At 42.9% G+C, this 17,686-nt stretch overlaps 1 protein-coding gene and 1 long non-coding RNA gene across 5 annotated transcripts in view; both read left to right on the forward strand.

Moving 5' to 3' along the window:
- The window catches only part of PWWP2B (PWWP domain containing 2B), a 38,512-nt gene that overhangs the window by 1,070 nt on the left and 19,756 nt on the right, over positions 1-17,686 (forward strand). The window contains exons 1-2 of one of the 4 annotated variants that reach the window (XM_072995381.2): positions 2,246-2,261; positions 2,643-3,077. In XM_072995381.2, the coding sequence (XP_072851482.2) occupies positions 2,929-3,077 (149 nt within the window). In that variant the 5' untranslated portion in view covers positions 2,246-2,261; positions 2,643-2,928. Of the gene's footprint in view, positions 1-2,245; positions 2,262-2,365; positions 2,456-2,529; positions 3,078-17,686 lie in introns of those variants that run through there. The other 3 variants (XM_020795008.3, XM_020795009.3, XM_072995380.2) reach the window with 3 other exon arrangements.
- Positions 4,637-10,452, forward strand: LOC144588399 (uncharacterized). Its single transcript, XR_013543943.1, has 2 exons — positions 4,637-9,516; positions 10,305-10,452. It is a non-coding gene; the product is annotated as an uncharacterized LOC144588399 (long non-coding RNA).

Raw genomic sequence — 17,686 nt, forward strand, 5'->3', positions numbered from 1 at the left:
AGGGATGGCGCTTTGGAAAGCATTGCAGTCTTATAGATAAAGAGCTAATGTGCCAGGAGCAGGAGGAGCAAAGTAGCCCTACAGATCCCCTCTGGAATGCAAAGGGGGCAGTTCTCCTCCCTTCTTTGTCACATTCTGCCTAGGCCAGAGGAAATAATTTTACAGAAAATACCTGTGGGATGTTTTGTCATTCAGTTCTAAAGGGTTCTAAAGATTCGAACCATCCCCTCCCCCGATACTCACAAGAACATCAGTCTGTTTTTAATATTTGTTTCTTGCTGTCTTATTTGTTGATCCCTTTGTTTTTACTTTTCGGCGACCTTATAGCCATGGCAGGCCCAGAAAGGGATTCAGGCTGTTGCCTGTTTAATTTTTAATTTGTAACAGAAAGCAAGACTGCAACTGAACTGTTATTCATAGTCTCTTACAAGCATGTTTTTAAAAGTATTTATTTGATCATGACATGATCTGAAGATAGATGGCTGCTTCTGTGTTGCTCTTATATATGTTAGTTGGATGATTCAGCCTCCCCCACCACATGCACCAGAAGCCATGAAGAGTGAGAGCAAGCAGGTTTGCTACTGTAATGAATTTTCTGGCAGATTCACAGTACTGTACTTTATTAGAATACACACTTCTTTACAATAATAATGTAAAAGCTGTGATTGTATATACACTTACTTATGAGTAAGTCCACCTACATCCACATAGGTTTACATCTAAGTGAATGTGCACGACCTTGGGCTGTCCATTCAGAATGCCTCTTTTGAAAATGTCTCTATTCATAAAAGAAGGAAAACATGTTTTTTAAAAAAGCTAAAAATAAGCAAAGTGTGTGACTCTGAGGCTGCAGTCCTATACATAATTACTTGAGAGCAATCTCATTAGGGTCAATGGGATTTTCTTTTGACATGGCATTTATAGGATTGCTTTGTGAAAAATGTAATGTGATCAGAACTTGTTTCCATATACACATATTTTTGAACTGTACTGCAAATATGCCCTTGCAGGCTTCAGTATGCTTACTCTAAAGCAGTCAGTTGTCTAGCAAGATTTAATAGCAACTGCCTTAAGGAGTGCAAGCAACTGTAGTTCTGGCTTCAGTCCAGCACATTTAATAGGAAGTAAGTCCACTGAGCAAAACAGGACCTCCTTTTGAAACAGGCCTAAGGTGGTGTTATTAGTAACATCCCTGTGAAGGAAAACTATCCACACAATGGTATGCATATTTATTTATACATAAGTTCTCTGTTGTTCAGTAGTGCTTGCTTCCATGTCATGAGCACAGGATTATGCTCTCGTGGGGCTTATCTCTAAGTAAAACATTCACTGAAGTCCTGGTAAGAAAAAGTGTTGATACAAAAGACACGTCATGAGGAAGAAAAATAGCCATAAATCTTTATTTTAAAAGGTAGGCTTGTTTGGCAAAAACTAACTTTCGAGATGCCTTTTGAAAAATGTTTGCAAAACATATGGAATATCCTGTAGGGTATTTCTGCATCTGAATTGTCTGACATAAATTGCTTCACTCTGTTCATCTTAACTCTGCAAAAGGGGGGGGGGAGGTGCTCTCCTCAACAAATGAATTGATTAACAGGAGCCAGAAAGGCTGCCTACTTATATGCCCTTTCTTATACTCTGGCCAAGCCAAACTACCATATCCAAGTGCTTCCAGTTGCACTGCAGAGGAAAAGCCTGGCCTTCCGATATGTTTTATTTTGCAGGATTCAGACTCCACACTTTAAAGGGATTTGTGGTAAGGATCTGCAAAATACAGCATATTGGCATGCAAATCTTTCCATTTGCACTGCACATAGAAGAACCTATTGCCAAAGTCTTCACCCAAATGTACTGGACTGCAGTAAGCAGGTAGTACAGCATACAGCTGTCTTCCCTGCAGTGCAATGCAGACATCCTTGTGCACAAGCCCCCCCTCTTTCTTTTTGCAGAAGCACCTATGTATGGCTTGCTTCTGAGCATGCATGAAATTCAACTGTAACAGAAACAAAAGTCGTTTTCTGCCTTTATGGCAGAACACATCAAATGGATCAACTTTAAATGCAAGTTAAATATAAATTAAACCCAATTCCACTTGGAGGAGGGCACAGACAACCTGTGTTTTATCTGCAGAGCAGAACGATTAGCCTTGTTTATCAGAGCCATGTGAGGGCAAAAGAAATAATTGACTTTACTGTGAGCTTGTCTAGCAATCGACTGGTGGGGGGGGAGGTGTAAGCCTGTGTTGCAGCCACGCACTCCAGGTAAATATGTGGTTTGCAGCAGGGGTGGGGAGACTTTCCACGTTTTTGGCCAATCGAATTACCTTGTGAGGGGATGGAGGGGGTGGGTGGGGAAAGGGAAGAAAGGTATTGAATGTAATCACTGCTTTGTCTGTGCTCGTTTGGAAGTGTTACAATTACAGTCAGCAGGGACGGAAACTGTTTAGCCTGCCTGGGTAATCACTTGACCCCTTGACGTAGGCGTTACGCTGGTGCTTCTAACTGGGGGGCAGAGGGCAGCAGACCTGCTTTCTAGGGGTAGTCCTCTTCAGCGAAAGTGTGGGGGCGGGGGTGGGAGGTTTCACAGGAGCAACACTGCGCTCCCTTTCTTTCGTGTGCCCCTAATGGACTCAATTGTTTCAGGATTCCGCCGTGGAATGTTCCCGGGAGGGAAGCATTGTGACGTCAGCCTACCTACTAATCCTGCCTGCTGAGGGGGAGCCCGGAGCCATGAGGTCATCGCAGCGGCCAGGGTAGCTGTCCCGAGAGCAGGAGCAGCAGCAGCGGCAGCAGCGGCCCGCCAGCTTCCACGGCCTGGGGGAGGGGAGCTGGCCCGAGCAAGGCCGCCTGGGAACCCTCCCGGCAGCCTCACACCCCACCAGCTGCAACGGAGGCTGCCACCGCCGCCGAGTCCCTGAGCAAAAAAAGCATGGAGGAAGAGGCGGCCGAGGCGAAGGAGCCGCAGGTCGGCTCCTGGCTGCCGGTGCTGGTGGAGCAGATGGTGAACGACACCTTGGTGGTTACCCTGAGCTGCGGGGAGAAGCGCTTCACCGGGATCCTGCTGGATTGCACTAAAAAGTAGGACCACGAGCTGCTTTCATGATGACGATTAATTAGCAGTCTTATAAGCCTTTCACCCTCACCCACCCACGCGCCTCATTTCCCATCCCACCACTGAAACATTTCCAAAGCCTGTGTGTGTCTGTGTGTGTGTGGGTGTGGAAAGGGGGCAGCGGAGAAGTTGGTTGTCCCCACTGGGGCCTGTTGGAGGGCGAATGCTGAGCAGCTGGGCAGAAGGCAGGATTAGGCCATTAATCAGATTAAAGAGTTAAAGTTGCTGGCAGGGCACATTGCGCTGGGGGAGGGGAGGGGAAGGGAAGGGAAGTCTTGGGAGGGTGGAGAGGTCGAATTGCTCCCCCCCTTCCCCTCCCCCCCAAGGATATTTCTGGTTTCATTTTCTGAATTCAGCTCGGATGGAACGCCCGCCTCTCTGGAAAAAGTCCGCTTCCCACTTGGTTGCAGCCCACGGTCGACTCGTGACGTGGGAGAAGGGGGCTCGCCGGCGGCGGCGGCTCTCTTTTGGAAAAGGCTGCCGAAATTAGCTATACGTACTTTCTATGGGCGTGATAGGCTCTTGCCCCCCCCCCAAAAAGGAAGAAATGTGTGTCGATCGGAGGTGGGGGAGGGGCGCCTTCACCTCTCAGCGGTCCAGTTCGCGAACTTCTCTGTTTCTCGCGGAGAATCCGATACGGCCCGTCCCCCTCTTCAAACGTTGCAACTTTGTTAAGCCTTCTCTCTCTCCCCCCCCCCCCCCGGTCTCCGCCCAGCTTTCTCTTCCTGGTGAGATTCCACTTGGCGTTGCATATGGATGGCTGCTGCTGGTGCAGCACAATGATAATCTCATGATGTCGCGCATGTTACCATAATTATCGCCTTCTTTGTTCAAAAACATTGCACACTTTGAAAGCCTCTTCCTGAGCATGGAGGCTGCCGTACCTTGCTCTTTTTCTGATCTGTTTTTTTTTTTATATTACAGTACTGTATTTAATCGGTCTTAATAAATGGAGTTATTTTGTAATATATATTGTATTTAGGCAAAGTACGGGCCTTCTTCAGAGAGAGAAAGCAGGAGAGAGACAGAAACCTTAACACACACACACACACCACACACACCACACACACGAGAGGACCGCCAGAAAATAATTCTCCCTTCACAGTATACACGTTTTTATTTAGTGGAATCCCTACTCTTGAAAGGTAGTTGGTGTTTGTGCAAATATAAAAAGAGTAATTCATGGGCATCATTTCTAACTGGCAAAATTGAAACAACGTGCATCCATTTAATAAAAGGAATCTCATTAAATAGTGCATTTAAAACTAATAAAGGAGGGTGGGGGTTGTCTTAGAAACCAAATCCTTTGGAACACTTATTAAATAAGAGAAGATTGAATTTAGCAGGGTTATTGCCTTACTGGCTAAAACACTGTTTTCTTAAATAACTCCAAACAATCTTCTTTCTTTCTTCCATGCACCCACTCCTTCTCTTTTGTCCTAAAATAGCTAAAACTTCTGTAGAACACACCCACTGCACAAAAACGGAATTCCAGCACGCCTGTGGCAAAGATTGCAAGGTACTTTTCAAGTGCGGGCTCTCCAGCACTACTTTGTTTTCGGAGTGGAAATTGTAAATAAATGCCTGCCACTTTTAGAGGCCCCAGATTATTTTTCTTTTAACAAATAAGGATCTTGCCTGAATACATGCTTTCTTACACAGAGATCCATGCTCACTCGCTCTCCCTCCCCCAGAGAGTGAGTGAGTAATGTGCAGCCATTAGCTTTTGACAATTATCTTCAGCCATGAATGGTGAACTCATATGGCTTTAACCTATGGCTCCATGTAAATTTTGCGCACATATATCCATTACTTCAAATCTGCCTCCTGCTACACAATATGTTTGGCTCATAGTGGGCTTATCAGAATCTTACTCTCTGCCCCAGCCCCCTCCTCGTTTCCCATATCTAGGCAGCTAAGTTAAGGTGGCTGATCTTGTCAGATAGCCAGCCAAGGCCTTGCACTGTATGGCCAGCCTTTGCTGCAGCTGTATTGATTTCTTTCTGGCACTGGAGGCTCTCAAACACATTAACTGGGACATAGTGCACGGGGGATTTCTGTGTGCAGGTCGGAAGTATGCAAGAACAGAGGCCCTTGCAAAAGGTCCACTCCTTTCCCCCCGGACAAGTGTATGAGCGGGGTGAATTTGATTGCTTAACTAGGCAACAGAACTTCACCAGATGCACCTCCCTGAATATCCTGGCCAGCTAGAATGGTCTCATGGAGTATTCTGTGGCTAAAATCCAGTAATAAGTCAAAACTAAGAGTAGATCCATTGAATTATTGAGGATTTGGTGAGTCAAGGCCTGTGTAAGTTCCCATGAGTCAATGAGCCTACTTTAATGCAGCTTCCTGGTGCCTTCCAGCCTCTGAGTTGTTTTCCCAAAAATGTACTTTTCACCTCTCTCTCTCTGATTAGGCATCATTTTGCTTTTATGCCAGTCTCCCTCCTTTCCTCTGTAAGCACCTTGCACATTGGGACGGTTTAAGGCAGACTTGCTTTCAAGTCCATTTCTCCTTCTTAAGTGGTAACTGCTCTGACGGACAGCATTTCTCCAGAACCTGGGCAGAAGCCTTTCTGATCACCTGCTAAGAGATCCTTGAAACTGGGGCGTTCTGCTATGCTCTGTCATGAAGCTAGGGAATGGCCTTCTCTCTTCTGTGTAAAAATGCAAGTTGTACTTAGTTTCACTTTTTTAAAAAAAGTCATAGTTGCATCTGCACACTTTTGAACTGGTTTTAGATTTTGAAAGAATAAATAGGATTCCCCCCCCACACACACACACACCTCAAATGACAGGGCAGAACTGAGAGGTTTAAGAAACATCTTTGCTGATGTTTTCGGCTTGGCTAGATGTCAGGCTCCCCCCTCCCTTTCCTGGATAAAGGCTGCATAAGCCAAATCTTCAGGCTGATTTTTAGTACAGAGGCTTAAATGGCTTTACCTTTTGCTTTTTTTTTTCCAAACCACCCAACCAGTTCAAAAGTGTAGTGCCTACCCATTTGGGAGCAGGCCCTTATTTTCAGTCCTTACTGTGGTTTTCCTAACTTCTTTCTAGTCCTTCTTTTCTTCTCTCTCTCCTTCTTTCTCTTTTTCTTCCTTGTTTCTACAGCAAGACTAAGACACTTCCCATTTCATTTAATATACTACTTACCACAAAATGTTTTCATAATTGCCCCACAATGTAGCCGTAGGTGGATGCAGTTGGTCTGCTCACTTAACATACCATACCAATTTTGCTCACACGTCTGAAGGTCTTAAAAGTGACTGGAACTGGAGGCAGCAACATGAAGAATTTGAACACAGGGAAGAAAGAAAATTTAAGGAAAATGGAAGGGGAAATATCTCACCAGAGAGCAGACAGTAAAAACAGGCTGATGTTGTCAGACAGTCCCAGAAGGCAGGAGAAAGAGGAAGAGAGAAATATGTAGAAGCCAATGCAAGTAGAAATAAGAAGAATGAAATTGGTATAAATGAGGTAGCAGGGTACTAGTAAAATGTAAAAGTTTTGGAGAAAGGTAGTTGTAAAGAAAATTGGGAGAGAAGGCGGCACACCATATCTCTGCAGAAAGAAATCCCAGTTTAACTGAACAAATATACTGTAGTGTGGATTGGGAAGCAACTGGCCTACCTAGAAAATAGCTGGATTTCCAATGAATCATTTTACTACTTGATTTTCTGTGGTGGACAAATTTGCATGCTTCTGTTGCTGCTTTTCCACAATCGTAGGCCCAGTTTCTGGCTGCTTGTATATTTAATGATGATTTAAAAGCAAAGTGAAAACCTTTGCTTCTGTTACAGGAAGTGGTCGGCTTCTGAGATAGTATCATTCATGGTCAGAGCTTCGATCTAATTGTTTACAAATAAATAGTTACTTGAAATTCAGTTTGCCAGTAACTAAGGTATAGCGACAAACATTAAGACATTTTTATTGTGTGGGGGACCACACAGCCACTTTTCTTCTTCTTCTTCTTCTTCTTCTTCTTCTTCTTCTTCTTCTTCTTCTTCTTCTTCTTCTTCTTCTTCTTCTTCTTCTTCTTCTTCTTCTTCTTATTCTTATTATTCTTATTCTTATTCTTATTCTTATTCTTATTCTTATTATTATTATTATTATTATTATTATTATTATTATTATTATTATTATTATTATTAAACATTAGGACTGTAGGTTTACTTCTTCAGTAGCATAACTCTATTTTGTTGTGTAATCTTGGCAACCACACCTCCTTTTCCTTGTTCTAATTTTTTAGTTGCTTTATAATTGCAGAGCTATTGCCATATTCAGTAGAAGAATAGACATGTCACTTAATTCAGTTGATAATTCATGCTGCTGCCTCATGTTTTGTTGTGGGTGTTGAGACAATAATGTGGCAAAAAGGGAGAAGAATGTTTTGTTGCATTCAATTTTTAAAGAAATAACTAAATGTAATTAAACTTACTTCATTTAAGAAACAGAGAAGTTACTTAAAAATTTTTTAAATAGCAGTAGTTTTTATAATTGTAACTAAATACTTCATAAAAAAACAATATTCACTCAACTTCTTGAAAATAAAAGAGGGAAAAGAAAAAATTTCAATCCCTTTTTGTGCTCACTGCTCTCTGGTAGAGCTAGGAAATGAAAATTCTTGGTTGTTTTGTCCTGGGATGCGAGAATGGAGAACTGCAAAATTATTCTTCTCATCCCAAAAGAGGGCTTCATTCTGCTCTTTACAGAAGAATGAAGATGCTTGTCCTGTGAATTAAGCTAGTTGGTGCAAGCAGTAGTTTAAAAGAGATAATGCATACTGTTCAAAATGATAGTTACTGCTCCTTTGTAGCAGTAATGGATTAGGTAATGGATCTTTACATATTTATTTATTTATTTATTTATTTATTTATTTATTTATTTATTTATTTATTCATTTATTCATTTATTCATTCATTCATTCATTCATTCATTCATTCGATTTATATCCCGCCCATCTGGTATATTACATATGGATTAGAAGCCTGGAAGGGGATCTTTGTTTCCTTTTTCACAATTATCCAGTCATTCTGTGCTTGCTGTGTTTTAGACATGTGCAGATCTGTGGTTTTGGACTGCAGCCTCAGAATTCACCAGGCAGCATCTCTCCCAGAATTGGATGGCAACTCCTAGAGTTTTCCAAGCATTTTCCCACGCAGAATTCTAAAAACACAAATTTGCACACCGATGTTGTTGCCACCTGCAGTGGCGTAAAGGGCCAAAGTGGAAGGCACACCATCAGGAAAGGCAGCTCCCACACCATGTCCTTTTTCTCTCTCAAAGTCTTTCCTAAGCTGAAGTGGAGGTTGTCTTAAGTCAACACATTCAGCAGCTTGCTAGGCATGGAGAGCAAGGAACCACCACATGGTGACACATTGGCTAGGACAGACACAACAGAGGAAAAGGCGGCCAAGCATTTTGCAGATAGGCTACCCACTACCCTGGTCCAAGAAGGGTGGGCTGATCTCTCCCCTGCCCCCTCAGCTTCTTTCTTGCTGGAACGGCTGATAATGTTTGAGTCTAGGCAGTGGTTGTGGTGGCACCTCTGCCTGGAGAGGCTCTTGAAAGAGGGCAAGGTCCTGCCAATGAAGAGCACGTGGACAAGAATAGTCCACCGGTGTTCATAGCTGTGTTTTTGGGTAGCAGCTTTCGGAATTCTGCCTGAGGAATTCTTGGAGAATTCTGGGAGTTGCAGTCCAGTTCTGGGAGGTGCTAATTCTGGGAACCAAATAGAAATCTGCACATGTCTAGTAGGTGTGTGTTTGTGTGTGCTTTACTCCTCATTTGAAACAGTTGTGTGCAGAGATGGTTTATGGAGCTCTTGAGGAGAAAAATAGCGGCCTCTGTTTTGCTTTTGCTTGAAAGCAAAGCATCTTATAGGACATGAATTTGGTCCATGAGAAATTTACACCTTATATTGACAAGAATGAAGAATTCTGTGAGTATTCTTTATATCCGTATATGGCACATAGAGCTGGCTGTATAGCTCAGTGAGATGGAGCACAAGAGCCAAGGTCAAACGTATGATTCCTCACTGTGTCTTGAAGGAGAGTAGTGAGCCTATGTGGCCTTGCGCAAACTGCACAGTCCCAGGATGCCCCCCCCCCAGAAGAATCACTTCTGAGTACTCTCTACCTAGAAAGACCTGGAAAGGTTCCACTTGAGTTGGAATTGACTTGCTGAATTATTATTATTATCATCGTTATAGCACAGAAAGAGGTCCTTGGAGAATAGGAAACTTTTCCTTTGTGTACTGTTCCTGGCAAAGACTTGGAAAATGGCTTTTTCCTGCGATAGGGAACTCAGTCCTGCTTGTATTTCCTAGCCATTAGAATGTCGTGGACATTTTGCTTTGGCAAGCCACAGAGTGAATCGACGGTCAGCTGATCTGTGTGTGAAGGTATGTTGAGCCAGTTTGACAATCTAAAAACAGAGACTTTGCCTGCCAGGCTAAATATTGGATTAAATTGGACACTGCTGAGTTGGATGCAAAGAATCACTAGGTTTAGTGAGACTTACTCCCAGTGACATGTGCATAGGATTGTAACTTGATTGGAGCTCTGTTGTGGATTATAGAGTGTCTCTGGCTCTAGAAAGCCAGCTAGAGTGTGATGAGAGGGACAGCCCTGTTGCAGAGGAGACAAAGGTAGCATTTGCAGCGCTGGGGTAATGGATTGTCATTCAGATGCTGGAGTGTAGCTCTTTTCAACCAAACAAACAGCAGAGACAGATGGTGGGAGTTTTCCAACAACAACATCTGCCCCCCACACACACACATATCTCACCCAAGTATACTCTATTAAAGGTAGGGGGATTGGATGGCAAAGTGGTTTGAATATAGCATCGAAGAGTCTTTTTCCAATAGGAGAGATTCATGCAGTATGTAGGCTAGATGTGTGCAGGCTATGTTTTTGGATTATAACTTCCAGAATCCCTCGGGCACTTGTCATCCAAAAATGGAAAGCTGCACACCTCTGACTTAGGCTATTAAGAGTTACGTAGTTACTACTTATAAGCTTACCACATCGGAAGGGAGTTTTCTGAAGCCCTCCACCACACATTTAACACTATGGCTTCTATCGATTCCGAAGTCGTTGCAGAAAAGTGAATTTGAAGTTGGTCTTTATCGCAAAAAGCTATGGATGACTGCTACAACTATGTGATTATGGTCACTGTATCTCCCTTCAGGTATTCAAAATGTATACAGAGAAGAAGGAGGGGAAAAGAAGCTGGCATCATGGTCATAGCGTCTGTGCTACACTTGTATTCTTTGGAGCATCTGGAGAGAGTTGTTATTTGTTGACAAGTATTTTAATAAATGTGTTTAAAGGTGCAATCTGAGATTCTCCTGCTTCCTTCTTTTATTTATTATATCAATTGTTGAATTCTTGACAGACTAGTAGAAATGCTTTCAAATGCCTATGGGGTGGCTTCCAGTTATCTGACCCCACCCTTTGTTTTGGCCGATCTAAAGGTACTGCAAATCCTTTGCAGCTGAAGAACAACTGCCCAGACCTCTGTTTTCATGTTCAACACCATGAAGTGGCCTTCTGCAGAATCAGACCATTGGTCTTTCTAGCTCAGTTTTGTCTTTTACAGTACCTTGTTGGTTTTGAAGCACCCTAGCAGAAGAGTTCCCAAGACTTTTTTAAATGGGCGATTTTAAAGAAGTTGGACCTGGGAACTTCCTGAGATAAATCATGGGCTTTACTTGAGTTTGCTTGAGGCACTGTATGGTCAGAGGACCCCAACCACAAATGCAGAATTGTAGTGAGAATGTTGAAGTTGGATGAAGGTGTTCTGGTTTTAAGTCCTTGCTCAATTATGCAGCATACTGGATGGCCTTGAGGAAAGTCATTGTCTTTCAAGCCAGAACCAGCCTTTTGTTAGACAGAGTGAATCTCACCCTTCAGGGAGTGGGCTACTATGAGTGGCTAAATCACTGTTATTCTCCTCTGAATCAGACTAGTGATTCAGTTTGTGCAGATATCTAATTATAAAATAATTGGGCTCATCCAGCACTTGCAAATACCAGCTGACAGTGTGGCTATCTTCTGTTCTTTTTTCCCCAGGGATAGGAGGAGTGAAGAAAGGAAGGTAATCCCCACTATCTCCAATCAGTGATTGGAAATGGTGTAAATTCCCTTCAAGAGGATTACTTATATGGCATAACCACAGACCTCCATAGGCCTAATATGAAGTTCTGTGAGCCACATTAGGCCATCAGCTGGAGCAGTCCTTTCATTGATATCAAATTTGCTGTAAGTACCGTATTTTTCGCTCCATAAGACGCACCTTTCCATAAGACGCACCGATTTTTTAGGAGAAGAAAACAGGAAAATATAATCTGTTTTCTTCGCTCCATAAGATGCACAGACTTTCCACCCCCCTGTTTTGTGGGAAAAAAGTGAGTCTTATGGTGCAAAAAATACAGTAATAATTAGGGTGTTACTAGCAGCTCGATCAACATAACAAAGATATTATGTCACCACTGCAAGCATTTATACCAATATTTATCTACATGGGGAGTGGTGTGTAGAACATCATCCTGCAGCTGCCCAGTTATATGGATACCATTACTGTATATTCATTCTTGGAGCGGTAACTTTCTATGTTCTGAGCTGGTGATCCTGCCACTAAAAAGAGTTTCAAAATCCACCATTTTGTAAGCCTTAGGGTGTCAGTATGACAACTAGAGTCCTGTGTGTGTGTGTACTCGACACCTGACGAGGGGAGTGTGCTAGCTTTTAAAGTGCTTTAATGGCTTTTATGTTCCCTGCCTGTGGCCTTTAGTACTGTTTATGTAGGTTGTCCTATCAGATCAGGCCAGTTGTACCGCCTGTGCTTCTTAGTGACATGTAGATATTAAATGTTCTAAAAGCAAACAAGAGAAGAATGTGGCACTGTCATTAGACCACTTTTAAAAAATCAATTAGTGAAAGCTTTTAGTGGATTAATAATCCCTTCTTCATGCATGCAGCAGTAACTTGTGCAGAAAAATTATAAATGAATGTCCCAAAAATTCATGGCAAAAGTTTATCAGGCATCATCTTAAGGCATTGGTTCCCAAACATTTTCAGCTCATGGCTCCCTTGCCTCTGAGATCCTGGGCATGGGGAGCTCTTTCTTCACGCATGGCTCATCCTCCTCCCTGGCTTTGGCTCCCAGCCCCCCCCCCTTACCCGGGACTTCAGTCTAAGGCAGGATCCCTCCGCTTGGGGCGGCCTCCAGGCTGCAGCACCTTGCAAGGAGGCAAAGCCAGAAAGGGCAGGTGCCGTCTCTACCCATTCCCACCTCTGGAGGCTCAGCCTCTTCACCTGCTGTGAGAGGTAGGCCCGAGCCACCTCTTGTGACGGTGGGGACAGGGGGGGTTCGCCTTCCTCCCACCAGCCCCACTTTCCATGGCCTGCAGATTGATAGTCCACAAAGTCTCAGCTGGTGGAGCTTCAGGGTAGGGTCAGTGACAGGCAGCTCATGGGCAGCCGGGAGAGGCAAAAGGCAGTTCAGGAGACAGGCCAGCCTGCTCACATGCAAGCAGCCAGGGTGGCACCAGCCCCAGCCAGGGTGGCCAGCAACCCAAGGAGGCGATCAGAATCAGAACCACCAGGTACTGTGGAGGAGCTGCAGCTGTCGGGCAGAGGCTTTGCTCTGTGTTCCCTTCCCTTTCCCATGACGGCCCTTGGGAGGCTCGGTGGTGCTCCCAAGCGTCACTGCACACACTTTGGGAAAGACTGTCTTAAGGTGTGTGTCTGAATTATTGAGTGGAAATTCCCAGCCTCGTGGTACCCGGGGTGAAGCATTAAACCACACCCCCAAAGCCTGCCTGTAACCAGCTTTACACCCATCTTACGAGGATGTGTGACAAACCTTTGCCTTGAACCTTTGGCACATTCACGTATAATTGTAATGCACTGTTCGCAAGTCACTGGTGGATGCCTGAGGAGGGGCTTTTTAATCCACAACAGCCTGCAATAATTGTTTGATGTTTTGGGGGATGGTCTAATAGATGTGTCACATTCTTCTACCTTTTCTATAGATACTAAATGGTTTTTATTTCTCTGCTGCTCATATGACTGGGTAGGAAAAACAAAAGAAAATCATGGCTCAGCTCTTCTCAATTCCAGGAGCTGCTCTAAAGCATTTGTTGGCAGTAACGATGAGACTGAATATGAGTGTGTGGCACAATTTATTATTCTTATCAGTAGATTGCCATTGCTAGCCTCTGGTAGAGGCAAATCATGTCCAAGTTAAAGGATACCCTACTTCTAAGCACACTCTCATTCAACATTTAACAGTAGAAGATCAGGCCAAGAAGAGAATAATGGAGTCATAGAATAAGTAAGCTGGAAGGTGCTTATAAGGCCAAATCCAGCCCCTTGCTCAATGCAGGAATCCAAGTCAAAGCAGATCTGATGTTGGTTGTCCAATTTTCTATTGAATGCCTCCAGCAATGGAACACTCACCACCCCCTGAGGTAATTGGTTCCATTGTTGTACTGCTCTAACAGTTGAAACATTTTTCTTGATATTCAGCTTCAGTCTGTGCTGTCATATCACTTTTCAAATACTTGAAAGATAGTCATACAGATGAGGGGCAGGGGCTGTTCTCGATCATCCCAGAGTGCAGGACACGTAAAAATGGGCTCAGGCTACAGAAGGCAAATAGATATCAGAAGAATGAAAGTTCCCTTTCTAAAAGAGGCATTTCAATGGCTGTTTTTTTTAGTTTTAATGCTTAATACTACCCATATGTACTGAGTCATCTCTGAAGTAGAAGGAAGTGCTGTTTGAAAAGGCTTGGCCAGGTTATTAGCTTGCTTAGTAATCAGACAGGTAGGAGTTTAGATTCCTTCTTGTTCAACTCTTTCCAGTCGCTTCATAGCAAGGATTCGCATCTGGCCTTTAGCAGGGAAAATAGTGTTCTGAGGACTAACATCTTGTCAAAAGATAATGGCTTCTGAGAGCAGGGTTACACATTACCTTTGTAAAGGCCTATTACACATAGAGAGCTTATCTCTCTGCTCAATGTTTTTCCACATAAATCCTAACTGTTGATAGTTTTCTCCTTCAGATGGTTTTGTTTCCAGCTTCTTTGGTGGAACAGAGGGAACCTTAAAATGCAGACAATACTCAGCAGATGGCGAAAGGGTTAAATCCTGCTATTCCACTGGTTCATTCTCTCTTGTAAATATATCTTATTCCATTCATTTGGGATGGCCACAGTATGACCCTTCAAAATGTCTTTTTGTGACTGCTAGCCTTCCCCTGACAAAGAAGGCTGAACTACAGATCGTGCAGGCCTCCAGGTGTGGTTATTTACTTTATAAATAGGTCTCAGGGGCACCCCACTGTACCAACACCCTAAAATACTATTTTCTAAAGTAGACTTCTAGCTATCTCTAGTTTAATTTTTTGATAGTTTTAGTAATATTTTTGGTGCTTAGAGGGTCCTGCAGGTAGAAATTGGACCTACTAAAGTTGTCCACTCCAGCTGGTAAGGATAACCAGGATCATTAGAAGAGGATTGGCTTTCTGCTTGTCCTCTGTGTGTAAGTGTAAAATAAGCTTTGTTCAGTTTCACAATTGATAAAACATGTTCATGGCCTTGGGGAATAACATTTGGCATGTATCAGTAGAAGCACGTAAAATGACTGACCTGCTCATTTAGTAATTCAGCTTTGATTTGTGTGACCTCACATCTAGTCTATAATGCTTGAATGTTGGGGGTCATATGCTAACTGCTATTGGGCTACTCAGAAAAGGCTTAAGGCAGCGGTTCCCAGTCTTCTTAGATGTTCTTAGACTAAAACTCAAAGCAAAAAAAGCAAAGCGTGCTGCTTATATACCGCCTCATAGCACTTCAAGCACTCTCTGGGCGGTTTACAAGTTAATTATGCAGGCTACACATACCTCCCCCCCCAGCGAGCTGGGTACTCATTTTACCGACCTCGGAAGGATAGAAGGCTGAGTCAACCGTGAACCGGCTACCTGGGATTGAACCCTGGGTCGTGAGCACAGTTTTAGCTGTACAGTGGACCCTCTACTTAAGGAATTAATCCGTATTGGAATGGTGGCTGCAAGTCGAAAAGTCTGTAGGTCGAATCTCCATTGACCTACAATGCATTGAAAACCGATTAATCCCATAACCAGCGGTTTTTATTCTATTTTTGTTCTATTTTGGGTTTTTTCTGGTCTGTAAGTCAATTCTCCGGCTGCAAGTCGAATCTAAATTTTCCAGCCAGAGAAGTCTGTAACTCGAAAAGTCTGTAAGTCGAGCCGTCTGTAAGTCGAGGGTCCACTGTAGTACAGTGATTTAACTCCCAGAAGTCTTCATCACTAGCTGTGCTGGCCTAGATTTCTGCGAGTTGTAGTCCAAGAATATCTGTGGACTCAAGCTTGGGAATCACTAGTTTAAGGCATATGTTGCCTTCTTTTGTGAAGCATTGTGCAATCAGTCAAGTGGGGGGGTCATAATTCAATGGCAGAGGACCTGCTCCTCATGTAAAAAGTTTCTAGGTTCAGACCCTGGTGTCTCTGGTTGAGATTATCAGGTGGGAGCAGGAGCAAATAGTACTTCACTATAAGGAAACATACTCTAATCTAGGCTGATATAAATCTTATCTACTGACTTTTCTAAAAATATGCAAACTCAAAAATCTTAATGGATACCATAAATGCAGAGAATAGATGGGGGGGATACCTACAAAGTGGGTACATTCAAGATTGTGGCCCAAATGTTTTATGGGAAATCTTCTCAACTATGATATATTTAGTTGGTTTCTCTTTGTCATATGTGTACAGCCAATGATTTTAAAGGTGGAATCAGTACCTTCTTCCTATGAGCAAAACAAGTTTTGTGTAATTTTTGTCATGATCTGGGCAATAAGAACCTGTTCTGAATGAAAACAGTACATAAATTAAATTTGATTTACGTCTCTCTCTTTTTTCTCCTCCTCCTTTTTGTAGTCTAAGGCACAACTGAAAGTACTGTTCTCTTCTGTGAAGGAAGTATTGTACCATTAATACCTTCAGAAGCAGGTTGCAGTGCCTTAACGGTCACTTGGTTGCATCATAAATTAGTGCAGTTAGCATATAGGAAGAAGATTCAGAAGCAGGTCCTTTTTTGTGCTACAAAAATTATATTTGTATGTTTAGGAACGAAAGGCATAATTAAATGCCAAAAAGTTTCTCAAGAGCCAGTGAACCATTTCAAATATTATGGGTAGAGGCATTGTACTCGTTTTATCCCAATCTATTTTTCCTGGAATTCCTGGTGGGCAAAAATCCTTCTATTCAGTGAATGAAGGTGCATGGATTACATCCTTCTGTCAAAACGAATGTATTTGAATGCATGCAGGCTTGAGAAAGTGAACATTTGTGTTCTTAAGTCACAGCAGTAGAACCTTGGGCCACCCAAGTGGTCAGATTCCAGTCTTCTGCAGGCACTGTTATCTTGAACCCCATCTCCTCAGAATGGGGGACAGAATTCTTGCAGTATCTAACTAGAGATCCTGTTAACAGGTGAGAATCCCTACTGATTCTTAATTGGAGTAGGATTCTGCTTCAGATCTTCACCAGCTCTCTGTACAGAGGCAACTGAATCTGTCAGGACTAGGATGGCTTTTTGGAAGACTTGATAAAATACTTCAGCGCTTTACCCTCTCAGCTGTGAGAGGGATAGGATAAAGCTATCTACCTCTCATCGAGTGGTTCCAGAAGTTTCTGGAAAAGCCACAGAAAGTGATTTTATTCCCTGTTCCTTTCTCTACACAGGAAGGGGGGCAGAATTCTGAAGCCTGGTTCATGCTGAAACCCTGCATGAAGAAGTGCCACACTGTGCGTTGCCAGCAAACCAATGCCATCAGTGAAAAATAAACATTTTTTCATACCATCTGACTCACTGTGTGTATATATAGTATTATTAAGGTTAATCAATATGTTGGAAGTTCTTGCGCTACAAAACTATTACTCAGTATATTTGGATACATTCTGTTGGTATTTTCTGACATTGATATCCTTCTGCTTGTATATATTTTTAAGGCCATTCATGAAGCTCAGATGAGATTTAAAAAAAAAAAAAAAACAATGCCAGCATTGTGACGCAGATGATTACAGGGAAGCCAAGTATAATTAGATCAAAGAGAACTGAGGTGCTAGTGTAAGTTCTTTGAATGACCTTTCATTGGAGGCCATATAATGTATCTTAGTAGACTAATTTCAAGGTGACATTTTTATGGAGCCCTGTGACCCATGTTGCATACAAATCGTTTCTCCAGGCGCAGAAATAGTACTCTTGAGTGCTGTTTGTGCCTGAATTTGACCTCTGAATCATAGACCTGAGTACAAAGGATTTGGTGCGGTCTCTTAACCAGAATAGCTGAGACTTCAAATACTGGCTGCCAGTATCATTTAGTCTCCTTTCTGCAAGGCTTCAGTCAGCCAGGTGACATATCAGCTACTTTCTTGAAGTCTTGCTAATATTGCAATGCAGAAGTGAGTTCTTCCCTGCAATTTTCTTTATTCTGCAAGCACTTGGGCCTCTTCCCCTGGTTTCTTATCCTATACATATAG

This window comes from Pogona vitticeps, chromosome 3 (assembly GCF_051106095.1).
Source record: "Pogona vitticeps strain Pit_001003342236 chromosome 3, PviZW2.1, whole genome shotgun sequence".
Taxonomy (NCBI): Eukaryota; Metazoa; Chordata; class Lepidosauria; order Squamata; family Agamidae; genus Pogona; species Pogona vitticeps.